General features: G+C 39.1%; 1 protein-coding gene across 2 annotated transcripts in view; it reads left to right on the forward strand.

Moving 5' to 3' along the window:
• Positions 1-335: 335 nt before the first annotated feature.
• The window catches only part of ALG14 (ALG14 UDP-N-acetylglucosaminyltransferase subunit), a 101,701-nt gene continuing 82,353 nt past the window's right edge, over positions 336-19,683 (forward strand). The window contains exons 1-2 of one of the 2 annotated variants that reach the window (XM_029229702.1): positions 336-701; positions 4,401-4,552. In XM_029229702.1, coding sequence (XP_029085535.1) covers positions 350-701; positions 4,401-4,552 — 504 coding nt within the window. In that variant the 5' untranslated portion in view covers positions 336-349. The remainder of the gene's footprint in view (positions 702-4,400; positions 4,553-19,683) is intronic. The other variant, XM_029229703.1, reaches the window with a different exon arrangement.

Here is a 19,683-nt window from a genome sequence, read left to right on the forward strand (position 1 = left end):
TACTCTGGTCACACTGAGATCTGTGAAAAAGACTAGAAAAATTAAAAATATGAGTGCCTGGGAAAGAGGAGAATTGGATGAGAACCCGAAATTCAATTTTTTGTACTAAGGTACCTTTCACTGGCAAGCACTTTCAGTAGCTGTGCAACAGAAACATTTCCCTTGGCAACAAAAAAAAAAAAAAAAAGCGACGTATGCCACTGGCCTCAGGTGGAATTCACCAAGTTGGTTAATTTGGAACACCTGCTAACTTGTTAGGTCCTTTTTAGGGCGCCCAGCTGGCCTCACCTCCTCACGAATCGAAACCAAAACTCCTCCAGCGCTTTAATCCGCGAATTTCAGTTTACGCATGGGCTGTACGTGCGCAGAATCCCGCGGGGCACCCAGCGGGGTGGTCAGAGGCCAGGTTTCCGCCTCCGGCCCTGAACTCCACCCACCGCCAACAAGCCCCGCCCACCAAGAGGCTCACACTTCGAGTTTGGGTCTCCGCAGCGTCCGTAGTTTTGAACTTTCACCGCTCCTGCGGCCGGCGCCGCGGAATAGCACGCATGCGTCTTGTCTTCGAATGGGTGGCACCCTTATCCTCGCGGCAGCGGCAGGAGCCGTGGCCGTGCTGCTGGCAGTGCGGTTGTGGGTAGTGCTGCGTCCCCGCGCCACTGTGCCCCGGCGGTCTCTCAGCCTCTTGGTGGTGGCTGGGTCCGGTGAGTATCCGGGCGGTGACTGGCGGGCTCGGGTCGGGTACTACAAACCCCAGAGTCCACCGCGGCGCTGTTCGCAGGACCCCAAGTGCTTTGTGCAGCGTTGCATGCTGAGATTTGTAGTTTCTCTGCGGGACTGGAGCGAGTCAGCCCCGGCTGGGCAAAATGATGGTGTGTTGTTGATGTGGCCCAGACCGCGTCTTTAATAACAAATGAGTTACTTACACTTGTCTGTAATTAAGCATCTCTGTAGCGTATATTTTTCTAACAAATTATTAGTGAACAGAGAGGACACAGAAGCCCGTGATGCTAACATGCAATTTGCCTGAATAAAAACTGCTTTGCATTATTAATCTAGGCATTTGGGATTTAATTTAGGAATCACGAATACTACATGATAAGCGAGACAAAGCGAATTGTCACATTTATAAATATACATATACAAAGCCCACGAGTATAGAAACAATTACCTACTAACGGGAGAACAATACACACTTCAGGATATTGTGCCGGGGGGGGGGGGGGGGTGAACAACAACCTGTGCAATCAGGTAATACAATCCAAACGGAGTCGGCCAGCTCTGTAGGCGTACCGCTTTAAATGGACAGCTTTGACAGAGCGATACATATACATGCTGTGTACATTCAGAAATGCCAGGAGATTGCATCCGGATAGCATAATATTTATAGGTATTAGCAAATGGTCTAAACTTATGTTCACGTGTAATTCATTACTTTATTCACTTAATGTATTTTGAGCCATAGGGGAGGTCAGGCACTAAGCTAAGCCCTGGAAATAACAAAACTGACGAATACGACTTGCCGTGGAGTGCTATGTCCCAAGCAGTGTGAAAGCTGTGAGGACACAGCAGTGAATGAAATGGAGAATAGAAAACGAAAAGCAGAATGGGTACTTGCCACAATAAGTGCTATAACCTGGGAAGTTAACACTGCTATGGAAGTTCACGCTGGGCGCCACTTTTTCTGAACTTGAGACAGGAAGCTCCTGGAAGTCGTGATGTCTAAACTGAGACTTGAAAGATGACTAAGAAGTAGCCAGACAAGGGGGAGCTGGGCTTTGAGGGCTGGGAGGGTGTGAAAAGAAGGCCATAGCACTTGGGATGACCAGAGGTGCGAGGGCACTATTGTACTGAGTTGGATGTGGGGAGGCAAGCCCCATGCAGATCGTGGAAGGGTATTTTAAACCCTGCTCTACAGAGCTGTTGGCACTATTCCACTGCTTCCTACCATGCAGAGGTTAGGACCATGTGCTTCTAAATGAACATAACACCAGAGTTGAATCACATCTCTGCCACTTACTAATTTGGTGATCTTGTGCAAATTAGTTAACCTCACTGAGCCTTCTGTTTCCGGTTTGAAAAATGTGGGTTAGGAAGAGGCAAGGAGAAAGAAAGTTGCATTTTCATCAGAATTGTCAGGTAAAGTCTCCCTGGGGAGATGACAGATACCCAACAGCAAGGAGGCCAGAATGGCTGGAGTAGACTGAGTAAGGGGAGAAGAAGCAGATGAGGTCCAAGAGGTAACAATAAGGGTCAGCTTACAAAAAGGCTTTTATTCCATATGAGAAGGGGAGCCCTTGGAGGGTTTTGAGCAGAGGTAAATAATTTGATCAACTCTTTTTAAGAAGATCAGTCTAGAGGCTGTGTTGAGAGTAGACTCAAGTGGACACTTGAATGGACAAGTGCAAAGGGGGGAACAGACCAGGAAGCTTTGGTGATAATCCACGTGAGAGCGATGTGGTTTGGAGCAGGGTGCTAGCAAAAGAGGTGGTGAGAAGTGATTGGATTCTGGATGTACTTTAAGATAGAACTGAGAAGATTTCATTCCCAAAGGATAAGTCTTAATAAAAAAGTAAAATGCAAGATGAAGCTCTTATTATTTATTTATTCAGTAACAAAGTTAATTTTTCAAAGAATGTATTCAGTTTCCTTTTAAGGGAAAAGGGTTTCCTTTTAAGGAAAAAAGAAAAGACTGTTAAAGCAGGTAAAATGAAGTTTTAATAGCAGTGGAAGATGTATATGTTCGGATTTATCCGTAATTGTTCCAGCTCTGAAAACAAGTACCTACTTTGCAAACCACCACACTTTTTCAAAGTTAAAAACAAAAATGATAAAATGAGTATAAGATGTGTAAATTACTTGCCCTACATAAGAAGATGGCTGACAAGTTACAAAGTTAAAGCATGATTCTAATTCCTGTTATACTTACTCTCTGATGACTTTATTTCTATATCTAATTCCTTTTGGGATCTAGAGAGTAATCGTTCCCTTTCTACTATAAGAAAATATATGCGTTTGGAGAAAACACATAATTTGTTTGATTATCCTATATGTTCACTGTATCGCTATTGAAAGCTTTCTTGCAACAGTAAGGGAGGTGAGTGGGGGGAGCTTTGTAGTGTGACCAGAGACAAGGAAGAGGTAACAAATGAGATGAACACAGAGAATGTTAAAGACATCAACCTGGCTGAGGCCAGGGGATCGTGCAGTTAAATTAAATAGGTATGATAGGGCCCATTCTTAAGGAGTTTTATTGCTTTGCTTAATTGGTATATAGGTAATGTAATAGGTAAATGTTCTTTTGGGTTTTTTCCCCCGAAGGAAACCTCAGTGAACACAGTTGGTTTTTAAATCCATGGTTTTAAAATTAAAGTATGGAAATTTTGGAGATTGTACGATTTCAGAAATTGAACACACTGTTGTTGGGTGAAGCTGGTAAATATTTGAGACCTCTGTTAGGTCTAAGACCTCTGTTAGGAGCTGTTGAACAAAAGTCTTCCTTAGGAAGATCTGAGCCCTGGGAGTCAGTGCTCATGCCTCCCTGATGTTACTTCGTAACACAGAAACCTTCAGCAACTGTCTTCCCATTTTCCAGCCTACTTTCCTGACCTTACTTCACTCTCCTCTTTCTTCCCAGTGTTCCCACCATGCCTTGATCACCCATCCCAGATCTTACCTTCTCCTGTCCTAATAATCCCACCCCCACCCAGTGGCCTCCCTACTCATATCTGTCCATTAGCTGCACCTTTCAAGTCATTTCAGCCTTTACCAGGGATCTCCCCTATGCTTAAGACATTGTTTTTTCATAACCTTTTGCTTGTTCCCTCCCCCAAACCCCATTTTAATTTTTCTTGCTGTCTTGCGTCACTCTTTGTATATCTGTGTGTCTTGTCCCTTCCGCACCAGACTTCTTTTTTTTTTTTTTTGCTGTACGTGGGCCTCTCACTGTTGTGGCCTCTCCCACTGCGGAGCACAGGCTCCGGACACGCAGGCTCAGCGGCCATGGCTCACTGGCCCAGCCGCTCTGCGGCATGTGGGATCCTCCCGGACCGGGGCACGAACCCGTGTCCCCTGCACCGGCAGGCAGACTCCCAACCACTGCGCCACCAGGGAAGCCCCCCACCAGACTTCTTGATAACAGGATCTGTGTCTTATACTTCTTTGTACCTTCCTCAGGTAGTACAGTAGCACAACCTACTGCTGGTGCTGATTTTATTTTTATACATTTATTATCCTCTTCCCCCATATAAAGGTAGTATTTATACAAGGGCATAGATTATCATTTCCAAATATTCCTTCTGTGTTTTGAGAAATACACAAAGCATAGTATTAGTATAATGTAGTCAGATGGATGTGTCCATTACCGGTTTCTGAATCTCAAGCCTTCCAATATTTTTTTCTAGGTGGGCATACCACTGAGATCCTGAGGCTGCTTGAGAACTTGTCCGATGCTTACTCTCCTAGACATTATATCATTGCTGACACTGATGAAATGAGTGCCCATAAAATAAATTCTTTTGAAGGAAATCGAGCTGATAGAAACCCCCGTGCTATGGTAAGTGGTAATTTCTATGTCTAAGAAAAGTTACAAGTTATGTATTGAATTTAATTTTCTCTAGAAACAATCTCATGACCCTTCAGTGCCCTGCTCACACAATGCAGTCAACTGTTTATTGCTGATGAAATATAGTTCTTTTACTACCCAAATATAGAAACTTCTTTAAAATAAATCTTCAAATCAAAATGGTTGCTTGATTTCTTATATTCTCTTCTATTATTTAAATAGAGAAAATTGTTTCTCAGTAATTCCAACTGTGAAAATTGTTTTATTTATACTTACAGAAAGCATCCAGTTCACGTGCTTATTGGTTCTTCGTTGAAGTTCTTTATCAGTGTATTATGTGTATTGATAATTTGATTTATCTATTACTACTTCTTATTCTTCCAATCGTATCTGTACCTGCCTTTAAAATTACTTCTCCGCTCCTGGTTGCTCACTTCGTTTTAGCATGATAGCAGAATTTGGGGTAAATTGAAAAAAGTGGCACTACTTAATCAGGAAGGAAACTAGAGCTGTTCCTTGTTAGATCGTCCCCATCCATCCCTCTCTCTGGTACCTGCCCAGCCACAGGGCTCCAACAGGTAGTTCAGGAGTGGACAGGAGACCCAGCTCAGGCCACTCAAAGTGTTCCTCCAGGCTTTTTGGACTTGGCGACCCAGAAAATGAAAGTAGTCTTTCTTCAGGGGTTCAACTCTGTAAAAGAAAACTTGGAAGCTGCCAGCAGTCAATTTTTAACCTGCTGGCTAAAGACAGACTGCAGCTAGAGAAAAGAATGAAGTTCATCCACAGGAAGAACAAGATGGGAAACCAGATGGTGACTCCTGCCTTCATTGACTCCAGAGCTGCTTCCATATGGGCCTTGTCTTGGTGGTTCTTATGTTTCTTGGAAGTCAGGATCCACTAATATAACTCATCCTCCACTGACCTTTTTAGTTAGTTAAAGCCTGCTTTAGTTACGTTTTGTTCACTTGTAAACATGATCCCTCAATAACGCACTACTAAATTGTGTTCTTGGAAAATCCACATCAAACAATCTTGGAATGCGCTGATGACTATTCAGCCATAGAGAAATAAGTGGTATGTTTTTTCTTTGTGGGAGATGAGCCAAAATGCTTCATTTCTGTTTCAGGACTCAATACTGTATTAGTTTCCTAGGGCTACTGTAACAAAGTACTACACACAGGGTAGCTTGAAATAAGAGAAATTTATTCTTTAATGGTTCCGGAGGCTAGAAGTCCAAAATTAAGGTGTCAGCAGGGCCGTGTTCTCTTTGGAGGCTCTGGAGTGAATCCTTCCTCACCTCTCCCTAGCTTCTGATGGTGGCCAGCAGTCCTTGGCATTTTCTGGCTTGTGTCAGCATTACTCTCGTCTCTCCCTGCATTGTCACAGGGCCATTCCTGTGTCTGTCTTCATAGGCCCTTCTTATAAGGACACCAGTCATTGGATTGAGGGCCCACCCTATTCCAGTACGACCTCATCTTAACTTGATTACATCTACAAGACCCTATTTCCAAATAGTCACTTTCATAGGTTCCAGGTGGACATGGCTTTTTTTTTTTTTTTTTTTTGCGGTACGCGGGCCTTTCACTGTTGTGGCCTCTCCCATTGCGGAGCACAGGCTCCGGACACGCAGGCTCTGCGGCCATGGCTCACGGGCCCAGCCGCTCTGCGACATGTGTGATCTTCCCAGACCGGGGCACGAACCTGTGTTCCCCGCATCGGCAGGCGGACTCTCAACCACTGCACCACCAGGGAAGCCCCCCACATAGGTTTTTAAATTAGCTTTGAAAAATTCACAAAGAACTCTGTTGGGATTTTGGGTTGAATTGTATTGAATCTGTCCATCAGTTTCAGGAGAACTTACATCTCTTTGATGATATCTTCCTATCTGGAAACATCACCTTTCTCTCCATTACAGTATTTAGATCTCCTTTAATGCTTTTCAGTAACATTTCTAATTTTCTTCATAAGAGTCTGGCATATCTTTTGTTGTGTTTATTTCTAGGTACCTTGTATTCTTTTATTATTGTTGTAAGTGGTATAACTTTTAATAATATTTCCTGTGTTGCAATATATAGAAATACAATTGATTTTTATAAAGTGATCTTATAAGAACCACCTGGCTACACTCTAATCCTAATTTGTACACTTTTGTGTTATTAATGAAGATAATCTTATCATCTACAAGTAGTAATAATTGTGATTCTTTCTTTGTAATCCTTACATCTTTTAGTTCTTTTTTCTCATTTTGTTATTAGAACTTCCGGAACGGTAATGAATAGGAACCGTGTAGTGGTCATCTTTGCATTCTTTCTGCTTTAAAAAATGTGTTGAGTTTTATTTTAAATAATAGTTGTTGATATTTATCAAATGTCTCCTCTGCATCTGAGATGATCTTATAATTTTTCCAACTTTTTCTGTTTATATGGACAATTACATGGTTATGAACTAGTCTTGAATTCCTGGAATAAACCCAGTTCGTTCATGGTGCATTGTATTTTAATGCATTGCTGGATTTGATTTGCAAACATATCATTTAGGATTTTTTTGTTTATGTTCGTGACGGAGATTGCCCTGTATTTTTCCTTTCTCATGCTGTTCTTTAGTTTTGGTATCAAGGTTACACTAGTCTCATTATGTGAGTTGTAGGGTATACACAACTTTTTGCTCTTTGGGGGAATTTGTATAAGTACGGAAGTAATTGTTTTAAGTTTCTTTTTCTTACAATATTATTAACTGCAGTCACCATGCTGTATTGCATCCCTATGACTTCTTTGTTTTATAACTGCAAGCTTGCAGCTTTTGACCCCTTCACCTATTTCCCTCACCCCCAATGCCCCACCTCTGGTAACCACCAAATCTGTTCTCTATATCTGTGAGCTTGGGTTTTTTGTTTTCTGGTTTGTTTAGATTCCACATATAAGTAAGATCATATTGTATTTGTCTTTCTCTGTCTGACTTATTTCACTTAGCATAATGCCCTCAAGGTCCATCAAGGTAGTCACAAAGGGCAAGATTTCCTTCTTTTTTAAGGCTGAATAATATTCTGGTGTGTGTGTGTGTGTGTGTGTGTGTGTGTGTGTGTGTATGTATCAATCACATTATATTCAGTATTTATCCATTCATCCATTGGTAGACACTTAGGTTGTTTTCATGGTTTGCCTATTGTAAATAATGCTTCAATGAACTTGGGGTAGTGTATATCTTTTTGAGTTAGTGTTTTCATTTTCTTTGGATAAGCATCCAGAAGTGGAATTGCTGGATTATATAGTAGTTCTATTTTTAATTTTTTGAGGAACCTCCATACTGTTTTCCATAGTGACCACACCAACAGTGTACAAGGGTTCCCTTTTCTCCACATCCTTGCCAACACTTACTGTCTCTTGTTCATTGTGTGCGTGTGTGTGTGTGTGTGTGTGTGTGTGTGTGTGTATGTACCACATCTTCTTTATCCATTCATCTGTTGATGGACACTTAGGTTGCCTCCATATCTTGGCAATTGTAAATAATGCTGCTATGAACATTGGGGTGCATGTATCTTTTTGACTTAGTGTTTTTGTTTTTTTCAGATATATACCCAGGAGTGGAATTGCTGGGTTTATAGTAGTTCTATTTTTATTTTTTGGGAAACCTCATACTGTTTTCCACGGTAGCTGCACCAATGTACTTCCCACCAACAGTGTAGGAGGGTTCTTTTTTCTCCACATCCTCACCAACAAATGTTATTTGTGTTCTTTTTGATGATAGCCATTCTGACAGGTGTGAGGGGATATCTCATTGTGGTTTTGATTTGCATTTCCCTCACGATTAACGATGTTGAGCATCTTTTGATGTGCCTGTTGGCCATCTGATGTCTTCTTTGGAAAAATGTCTATTCAGACCTTCTGCCCATTTTGTAATCAGGTTGTTGGACTTTTTTTTTTTTGATGTTGTTATATGAGCTGTTTATATATTTTAGATATTAACCCCTTATTAATCATATCATTTGCAAATATTTTCTCCCATTCAGTAGGTTGTCTTTTCATTTTGTTGATGGTTTCTTTTGATGTGCAAAAGCTTTTAAGTTTAATTAGGTTCCATTAGTTTATTTTTGCTTTTGTATCCATTGCTTTAGGAGACAGATCCATAAAAATAGTGCTAAAATTTATGTTGGAGTCTTCTGCCTATGTTTTCTTCCAGGAGTTTTATGGCTTCTGGTCTTACATTTAGGTCTTTAATCCGTTTTGAGTTTATTTTTTCTACGTGGTGTTAGAGAATGTTCTGATTTCATTCTTTTACATGTATCTGTCCAGTTTTCCTAGTGCCACTTATTTAAGATACTGTCTTTTCTTCATTGTGTGTTCTTGCCTCCTTTGTCCTAGATTAATTGACCATAAGCGCATGGGTTTATTTCTGGGATCTCTGTTCTGTTCCATGGATCTGTGTGTCTGTTTTTGTGCCAGTACCATACTCTTGATTACTATAGCTTCATGGTGTTGTCTGAAGTCAGGAAGCATGATTCCCCCAGTTGTGTTCTTTTTTCTCAAGATTGTTTTGGCTATTTGGAGTCTTTTGTGTTTCCATACAAATTTTAAAATTATTTGTTCTAGTTCTGTGAAAAATGCCTTTGGTATTTTGATAGATATTACATTGAACCTGTAGATTCCCTTGGGTAGCATGGTCATTTTAAGATTATTAGTTCTTCCAGTCTATGAACATGGTATGACTTTCCATCTGTTTGTGTCATCTTCAGTTTCTTTCATCAGTGTCTTACAATTTTCCAAGTACAGCTCTTTTACCTCCTTAGGTAGATTTATTCCTAGGTATTTTGTTCTTTTTGATGCAATTGTAAATGAGATTGTTTCCTTAATTTCTCTTTCTGATAGTTCATTGTTAGTGTATAGAAACGCAGCAGATTTTTGTATATTAATTTTGTATCCTGCAATTTTACCAGGTTCATTGATGAGCTCTAGTAGATTTTTGGTGGTGTCTTTAGGATTTTTTAATGTATCATGTCATCTACAAACAGTGCCAGTTTTATGTCTTCCTTTCCAATTTGGATTCCTTTTACTTCTTTTTCTTCTCTGGCTGTGGATAGGATTTCCAATACTATGTTGAATAAAAGTGGTGAGAGTGGGCATTCTTGTCTTGTTCCTAATCTTAAAAGAAATGCTTTCAGCTTTTCACCATTGAGTATGATCTTAGCTGTGGACTTGTCATATACGGCCTTTATTATGTTGAAGTATGTTCTCTCTGCCCACTTTCTGAAGAGTTTTTATTGTAAATGGATGTTGAAGTTTATGAAAAGGTTTTTTCTGCATCTGTTGAGATGATTGTATGGTTTTTATGCTTCAGTTTGTTAATGTGGTATATCACATTTATTTATTTGCGGAGATTGAAAAATCCTTTCATCCCTGGGATAAATTCCACTTGATTGTGGGGTATGATCCTTTTAATGTACTGTTGAAGTTGGTTTGCTAGTGTTTTGTTGAGGATTTTTGCATCTATGTTCATCAGTAATGTTGACCTGTAATTTTCTTTTTTGTAATATCTGTGTCTGGTTTTGGTGTCAGGGTGATGCTGACTTCATAGAATGAGTTTGGATGTGTTCCTTTCTCTGCAGTTTTTTGGAATAGTTTGAGAAGGATAGGTGTTGACTCTTCTCTAAATGTTCAGTGGATTTCACCCGTGAAACCTTCTGGTCCTGGACTTTTGTTTGTTGGGAGGTATTTTTGTTATTGATTCAATTTAATTACTGGTAATTGGTCTGTTCATATTTGTATTTCTTCCTGATTCAGTCTTGAAGGATTATGTATTTTAAGGAATTTGTCCATTTCTTCTAGATTGTCCATTTTACTGGTATATAGTTGTTCATAGTCTCTTATGATCCTTTGTATTGCTGTGGAGTCAGCTGTAACCTCTTTTTTATTTCTGATTTTATTGATTTGGGCCCACTTTCTTTTTTTCTTAATGAGTCTGGCTAAAGGTTTATCAATTTTATTTATCTTTTCAAAGAACCCCCTCTTAGTTTCCTTGATCTTTTCTATTGTCTTTTAGTCTCTATTTCATTTACTTCTGCTCTGATGTTTATGATTTCCTTTTTCTACTATCTTTGGGTTTTGTTTTTCTTTTTCTAGCTCCCTTAGGTATAAGGTTAGATTTTTTATTTGAGATTTTTCTTGTTTGCTGAGGTAAGCTTGTATTACTGTAAATGTCCCTCTTAGAACTGTTTTTGCTGCATCCCATAGATTTTGGATCATTATGTTTTCATTTTCATTTGTCTTCAGGTATTTTTTTTATTTCCTCTTTGATTTCTTCAGTGGTCCATTGGTTGTTTCATAGCATAATATTTAGCCTCCATGTGTCTGTGTGTTTTGCAGTTTTTTTCTTGTAGTTGATTTTTAGTCTCATAGCATTGTGGTCAGAAAAGATGCTTGATATGGTTCCAGTTTTCTTAAATTTACCAAGGCTTGTTTTGTAGCAAACCATGCACACTTGAAAAGAATGTGTATTCCGCTGCTCTTGGATGGAATGTTCTATATATAACTATTAAGTCCATTAGTTCTGTTGTGTCATTTAAAGCTAGTGTTTCCTTATTGATCTTCTGTCTGGATGATCTGTTCATTGATGTGAGTGAGGGGTTAAAGTCCCTTACTGTTATTATTACTGTTGATTTCTCCCTTTGTGTCTGTTAATATTTGCTTTATGTATTTAGGTGCGCCTATGTTGGGTGCATATGTACTTACAATTATTATATCTTCTTCTTGGGTCGCTCCCTTGATCATTATGTCATGCCCTTCTTTGTCTCTTGTAACAGTCTGTATTTTAAAATCTATTTTGTCTGCTATAAGTATTGCTACCTCAGCTTTCTTTTGATTTCCATTTGCATGGAATACCTTTTTCCATCCCCTCAGTTTCAGTCTGTGTGTGTCTTTAGATCTGAAGTGAGTCTCTTGTAGGCAGCATATATATGGGTCTTGTTTTTGTATTCATTTAGGCACTCTGTGTCTTTGATTGGCGCATTTAGTCCATTTACATTTAAAGTAATTATTGATATGTATGCTCTTATTGCCATTTTGTTCATTGTTTTGGGGTTCTTTTTGTAGGTCTTTCTTGTTCCTTTCTTCTTTTGTCCTCTTGTGATTTGATGATTGTCTTTAGTATTAGTTTTGGATTCTTTTTTCTTTTGTATGTGATATATATGATTATGATTGTGATACGATTGTTTTAAGTTTCTGATCTCTTAATTTCAAATGCATTTTAATGCATTTGTACTCTCCTCCCCTCATGATTACTGTTTTTGATATCATATTTTACAAATAATTGTTTTGTGTATCCCTTAACTGCTTATTGTGGATATAGATGGTTTTTACTACTTTTGTCTTTTAACCTTCCTGCTAGCTTTGTGCATAGATAATTTCCTACCTTTACTGTATGTTTGCTTTTACCGATGAGCTTTTTCCATTCATATTTTCATGTTTCTAGTTGTGCCCTTTTCTTTTTTGCCTAGAGAATTTCCTTTAACATTTCTTATATAGCTGGTTTGGTGGTGCTTTTTTTTTTTTGTTTTTGCGGTACGCGGGCCTCTCACTGTCGTGGCCTCTCCCGTTGCGGAGCACAGGCTGCGGATGCGCAGGCTCAGCGGCCATGGCTCACGGGCCTAGCTGCTCTGTGGCATGTGGGATCTTCCCAGACCGGGGCACGAACCCATGTCCCCTGCATCGGCAGGCAGACTCTCAACCACTGCGCCACCAGGGAAGCCCCCAGGTGGTGCATTTTAACAATATTAATTTTTCTAATCCATGAGCACAGAATATCTTTCCATTTATTAGTGTCTTCTATAATTTCTTTCATCAGTGTCTTATAGTTTTCAGTGTGCAAGTCTTTCACCTCCTTGGCTAAATTTATTCCTAGGTATTTTATTCTTTTTGAGGCAGTTGTAAATGGTATTGTTTTCTTAATTTCTCTTTCTGATAATTTGTTAAAAGTGTGTAGAAATGCAACAGGTTTTGCCTGTTGAATACAACAGGTTTTTGCCTGTTGATTTTGTATCCTCCAACTTTACTGAATGTGTCTGTTAGTTCTAACAGTTTTTTGGTGTAGTGTTTAGGGTTTTCTATGTATAATATCATGTCATTTACAAATAGTGACCATTTACTTCTTCCTTTACAATATTAAGTTTTGTATAACTTTTCTATAACACCACCTGGCCCTGATGTGTTCTTTTTGTTATGGTTATAGGACTTTGCAGGATTTCTGTTTCTTTTTAAATCAGTATAACTTAAGGTATTTTTCTAGGAACATATTTAATTTTGGTAACCTTGCAAACGTATTGGCATTAATATTTTCAAAATATTCTCTTGCTATTTTTTGTAATCTGTGCTGTAGTGTTTGTGCGGTATGTCTTTTTCCATCTTTTGACTTTTGTTTGTCATTATGTTTTAACTGTGTCTTTTATAAATGACATAAAGCACAATTTTAAAATTCAAAACTGAGAATCATTGTCTTTTAACAAGCATGTTTGGTATCTGTACATTTATTTTGATTACTAATATATTAGATTTATTTCTACTATTTTATTTGATTCTTTCTATTTACCATACTTTTCTTTGATTTTTTTTTCCTTTTCTGTCTTCTTTTTGGATTAATTGAGCTTTCATTGTCCTCCCTTTTCCCCTTCTCCTAGAATGGAAATTATTCTCTTATCTTAGCCATTTTCCTTAAACTGTTAACATGGATATCCACCTTAAAGTCAAAAACTTAATATCTCCAGCCTCCTTCTGAAAAAAAAAAGCTTTTACAATGTTTTAACTGTGAGGACCTCCTCCCATCGTATTATTTTATTGTTTAGTGTTTTGGTTCTACCTTGTTTTTATTCCACTTAAATTACTTATTACTATTATTGTTTTATGCAGTTAGTAATTATTTAGATTTATGTAGTATCTTCTTTCCTTACCCTTACTGCTTCTTTCTTTTGGATCCAATGGTTTTTTTTTTGTTTTTTTTTTTGCCGTACGCGGGCCTCTCACTGTTGTGGCCTCTCCCGTTGTGGAACACAGGCTCCAGACGCGCAGGCTCAGTGGCCATGGCTCATGGGTGCAGCTGCTCTGCGGCATGTGGGATCTCCCTGGACCGGGGCACGAACCCGTGTCCCCTGCATCAGCAGGCGGACTCTCAACCACTGCACCACCAGGGAAGCCTTCCAATGTCTTTTTCCCAGAAATATATATTTTATTAGTTCTTTCATGGAAGGTCTGTAAGTGATTTATTCTTTCCATGTTTTTTGTTTGCCTGAAAATATGTTTTCGTTTTGCCCTCCTTTGACTGCATTCTGTGTTTAGAATTCTAGTTTGAATTTTTTCCTTTGTAATTGTGAATTTAACATTTATTCATTTTTTTAAGACAAGTATTTATTGAATTCCCACTGGTGCTAGTGATACAGTAGTGAATAGAATACAAATATCTCTGCCCTTGTGGTGACTATATTCCAGTGGGGGGATAGTAAACAAGATAATTAAGTAAAATGTATAATATGTTAATGATAAATGTTGAGGAGAGGAATAGAGTAGGGAAAGGGAATGGAGAGTATTGGGGAGTTGAAGAGAGGTTTCAGTTTTGGGTAGAGTGACTGGGAAAGGTGACATTTGAACAAAGACTTGAAGAAGGTGAACTGTAAAGCAAACTGAGGGAAGAGAATTCTTGAAGAGGAAGCAATAACTGCAACGCAGGGCCCTGAGGTGGGGCTGTGCCTGGCATGTTTATAGAATAGCAAGGAGATCAGTGTGGCCAAAGCAAAGTAAGCGAGAGAAAGCTGAGTAGGTTATGAGGCCATGGAGGTCAAAGTGAGGATAATGGGGTCAGAGTTTTTAAGACCTTTTGGTCCATTTTTAGTCTTAGATTTTTTCCCCATGAGTGATGTGGGGAACCATTGGGAGTGTATAGGTAGGGGAGTGATAATCATCTGACTTATATTTTAATAGGATCATTTTGGCTGCTGAATAAACTCAAAGGGAGAAGGGCAGAGCAAGGAAAGGAGTTTGGGAGCTATTGCAGTAATTCAGGTGAGAGACCAACATGGCTTGGACCAGGATGGCAACAGTGGATGTGTTGGGCAGTAGTGAGATTCTGGACATATTTTGAAGGAAGAGCTAATAGGATTTCCTGGCAGATAAGGTGTGAGGTGTTGGGGGAGAAATGAGGAGTGAAGAACGACATTTCAGATTTTGGGCCTAAGCTACCAGGAAAATGGAGTTGCCATTCATTTACATGAGGAAGATTATCTGAGGGAGCAGGAGGGCTAATGTGGGATGTCTGTAACCATATAAACAAGGATGTGGACTGTGCAGTTGGATATATGAGTCTGAAGCTGAGGAGGGAGGCTGGTCTGGAATATGAATTTTGGAGTCATCTGTGTTTAAATGGTAGTACTTAAAACAGGAAACTATGAGATCACCCAGGGATTGAATGTAGTTAGGAAATAGAAGACGACTGAGAACTGAGCCCAAAGCACTCTAGCTTTCAGGGGAGCTGTTACTGTCCTGGAAATATCGACTGCCAATTTATTGTTCCTCTGTATGCCTCTCCTCCAGAACTGGGGGCGGGTGGGTGGGGAGCACTCAAACTCCAGCTCTAGGTTTCTGGCATCATTGTCTTCCTCCCAAACCTCAGTGTTACAGGCTGTCTGCTGCCATTTCATTTTCTTCTTGTTTCTGGCAAGTAGGGATTTCCCTTCTTTTCAGTTCAGTAAAATAGTATTTCAGTATATATCTTACAGAATTTTAATCCATTTATAGAAGGAGGGTTTGGGTGTTGGTTTAAGTCAGAGTTTTATCATATCCTCTGTTTAGATGCCTATTCTGCACTATATGTGTAAATAGCACCCCCCTACCCACCCAATTTTCCTCACTTTTTTATTTATTATTTTTTTAATTAAAAATTTTTTTTTATTCATTTTTGGCTGTGTTGGGTCTTCGTTGCTGCACGCGGACTTTCTCTAGTTGTGGTGAGCGGGCACTACTCTTGGTTGCAGTGCGCGGGCTTCTCATTGCAGTGGCTTCTCTTGTTGCGGAGCATGGGCCCTAGAGGGCATGGGCTTCAGTAGTTGCAGCACGTGGGCTCAGTAGTTGTGGCTCGTGGGCTCTAGAGCGAAGGCTCAGTAGTTGTGGCGCACGGGCTTGGTTGCTCTGTGGCATGTGGGATCTTCCTGGACCAGGGATTGAACCCGTGTCCCCTGCATTAGCAGGCAGGTTCTTAACCACTGCACCACCAGGGAAGTCCCGCCTCACTTTTTAAAATCTGGTGTAACTGTACCAACTGCAGTTTCCTAGCTGTAGATAATACTACTGTGGTTAAAGGCCTTGACCATCTCTTTATAGTTAGATTTTTTTCAGACCTCTTAAGTAAGCCCAGAAACTCTGTACCACTTTAAAGCATTATCAGTAATTGTACTCTGTGCCTGGGCAAGGTGTCTCATCCATATCTCTCAGAGCACTTTAGGAATAAAAGTACATCAGTTCCCACTTGGTTCTGTTAGAAAGCCAAAACCCACATTTTCAGCACAAGCCTGCTCTTCCAAAAACATAAAGAAGACCTTCCCAGAAGTCAGAAGATACAAATGACCCACTGTTAATCACTTGGAGTTGCCCAAGTAGCATAGGAATTTTCTATTGTTTGGTTAATAAGTTATTCTGATATGGAATTAGTTAATTTCTAAATGTTTTTGCTAGTTTGTAGAAAAATATTTAAATGTTCATATTTGTCTATTTGTGCTAGATATAAATATACAGCAGATTTTAAAGTTAAATATTAAATTAATATAATCTTATTAATTGAATGGTAGAGATGACCTACTTTTGTCGCAGAAACTTCATTCACATTCCTCCTAATTCCTTTGATTCGGTGTATTCTTTTAATTATATTTAAAATCTTTAGGTACATAATTCGTCTTATTTGTAGTTACACAAGAGTGAAGAGAAATAGTTATTCCTGGTGCACTTTCTAACTCCTCTATAGTCTGTGTATCTCTAAGTAGTTTAACTAGCTTTTTAAGAGAAACAGGCATCTCTGGGGAGAAACATCTCGATCCCACTCAAATAAAGCAAGTGAGATTAGAAAGGTGAGGGGCAGAAAGCTAAGCAAAACAAAAAACAAGCGAATGTTTAGCTGTGAAATTACTTATATGAAAAAAATATCTTGAAATGCCATCTAAAGAAAATGTAATTTCCCCTGGGATTAGCTCTAAAGTAAAGAGTAGCTGAAGTAATATCTTTCAGGAAAATTGGATAGTAACCTTTCCAAATAGAACCAATTACCAGAGCTATATTAAATGCCAGTAAGTGAAAAATCTCACCAGAGCTTTCTTCCTGGAAAGCAGTGGTCCGCTTGTTGGCCTGTGTTTCAGCAGGGACGTCCACCCCTTCGACACACGGGGGGAAATGAGGCTCAGGGCATTGCACTGTAGATTCTGGTTCATCCTTTATTTGCTTCTCTGTCTGCACCTCATTTGTTAACCACGTCGCTTGACAACCCTTACTCCTGGTGACTTCTGTTAGAACATGAGTTGGCACCTTCAGATCATATCAGTAAAGGAAAGAGTTCAGTGACATTTGAATAAAACATTTTTAAAATGCACATAAAAATCAGAGTGAGGGCTTCCCTGGTGGCGCAGTGATTGAGAGTCTGCCTGCCGATGCAGGGGACACGGGTTCGTGCCCCGGTCCAGGAAGATCCCACATGCTGCGGAGTGGCTAGGCCTGTGAGCCATGGCCGCTGAGCCTGCGCGTCCGGAGCCTGTGTTCCACAACGGGAGAGGCCACAACAGTGAGAGGCCCGCGTACCGCAAAAAAAAAAAAAAAAAAAAACGGAGTGGGCTTTTTTCATATATAAAACAATAGAAGTTGTGAAAACTGATTTGAAGGGTTAAAAATGAGAGCCAACATTCTTTACTTCTGGGTCACTTAACTAGAGTTCTCACTCCTCTATGATTAAGCTTATAATGTTTCACCAAGAAAGATTATTTTTTTGTTTATTTAGTCAAAAAATATTAAATGAGTGCCAATTCTGTACAGACACTTTGTTTATGTGGATATTTCAGCAAATCTTTATTGAATATTCCCGAGAATATCTGCCTCAGGACTGTAAGTGGTTATTTTTGTTTCGTTATGCTTTTCTTTCCAAAATTTGTTTGTTTCTTAATTGAAAAACTGTAGACGGCAAAGAAGCATATAAAGTAAAAAATGGGAGTTTCCTATAACCACTCCAACCCACTCTGTGGAGGGAAACACTGTACCAGCTTGAGTCATACCCTGCTGGTATCACTTTTTTTCTCCTGCTGTATATACATGTACTTATAACAAAATATTATGACATTACATGTACATATACACATAACTACATAAACAGCATTGAGGGAGCAGAGTATGGCTAATTTATAAATCACACCCTATATATTGCTTTCACCTTTTTTGCATTTAACTTTATACCTTCATAGTTTTCCATGTTGGTACTTGTAGGTCTACCTTGTACTTTTTAATGATTGGATAGTAGACTGTAGTATTGATGTGTCTTTTCCCTATTGCTGTTTTCACTTTTTCACTGAATACTGCAGTAAACATTTTTGTACTTATGTTATATACAGTCTGCAAGTATTCTTATAACTTTCCAAATTTTCTACAGATGTGGGTGTGACATTGATTAAAAGAAAAATTAAAAACGAAAAGCCTAAATTAAGTACCTTGCTGACATGAAAGGGCATGTCACCCCATTGGCACTATAGCATTCTGGTAGTATGTTGATTGAATTCCTGTTTTGAGGTAAATGCAATAAACATGAAAAAGTACCACGTGGAATAGAGCCTAGTGTAATAGATATCCCAAACTCTTGTTGTTATGGTCACTAAATAAAACCTTCCATGTGCTCTATTCATATTTTTCAGTAATTTGCTCGGGCCAGCAATACTGAATGCATGTTATATGCAAACCCTACATGTGCTGCAGTTGCTTTGGTCTCTTGTCTTCTTGTCGGCATCACATTCATATTCATGACTGCCCACATTTATCGTCCTAAAACACTGCATTGCACAAATAATCTGTTATTCTAACATTTTAAATGATTTCCTTAATATGAAAAAGTGTGTTTGGAGCCAAAAGCCAGTCTCCATTTGAGGCATTCTTTCTCACTAGAATCAGAACCAAAAACAAGAATACCTGGCATTAGTCATTGATTTTTTTGATTCGACCCTCCACCTAAGGTGAAATAAGAGGTATAAATATTGAAAAAGAAGAAATAAAGTCACATATTCTATAAAGTATATCTCGAAACAAAAAATTCAAGTTAAAGACTATCGAATAAGAGAAGTTCAGGAAGGTGTCGTGTGAATGGAATATGCAAAGATTAGTAATGTTCTTATATGCCAGTAACTATAAGAAAAGATCATGAGAAAAGATCCCTTAAATATTAAACACTGGGAGAGAGGGCAGACAGCAGAAGCAAGAAGAACTACAGTCCTGCAGCCTGTGGAACAAAAACTACATTCACAGAAAGATAGACAAGATGAAAAGGCAGAGGGCTATGTACCAGATGAAGGAACAAGATAAAACCCCAGAAAAACAACGAAATGAAATGGAGATAGGCAGCATTCCAGGTAGAGAATTCAGAATAATAGTGAAGAGGATCCAGGACCTCAGAAAAAGAATGGAGGCAAAGATCAAGAAGATGCAAGAAATATTTAAGAAAGATCTAGAAGAATTAAAGAACAAACAAACAGGGATAAACAATACAATAACTGAAATGAAAACTACACTAGAAGGAATCAATAGCAGACTAACTGAGGCAGAAGAACTGATAAGTGATCTGGAAGACAGAATGGGGGAATTCACTGCTGTGGGACAGAATAAAGAAAAAAGAATGAAAAGAAATGAAGACAGCCTAAGAGACCTCTGGGACAACATTAAATGCAACAACATTCACATTATAGGGGTTCCAGAAGGAGAGGAAAGAGAGAAAGGACCCGAGAAAATATTTGAAGAGATTATAGTCAAAAACTTCCCTAACATGGGAAAGCAAATAGCCACCCAGGTCCAGGAAATGTAGAGAGTCCCATACAGGATAAACCCAAGGAGAACCATGCCGAGACACATAGTAATCAA

This window comes from Monodon monoceros, unplaced genomic scaffold (assembly GCF_005190385.1).
Source record: "Monodon monoceros isolate NGI ecotype Baffin Bay Population unplaced genomic scaffold, NGI_Narwhal_1 Super_Scaffold_18, whole genome shotgun sequence".
Taxonomy (NCBI): domain Eukaryota; kingdom Metazoa; phylum Chordata; class Mammalia; order Artiodactyla; family Monodontidae; genus Monodon; species Monodon monoceros.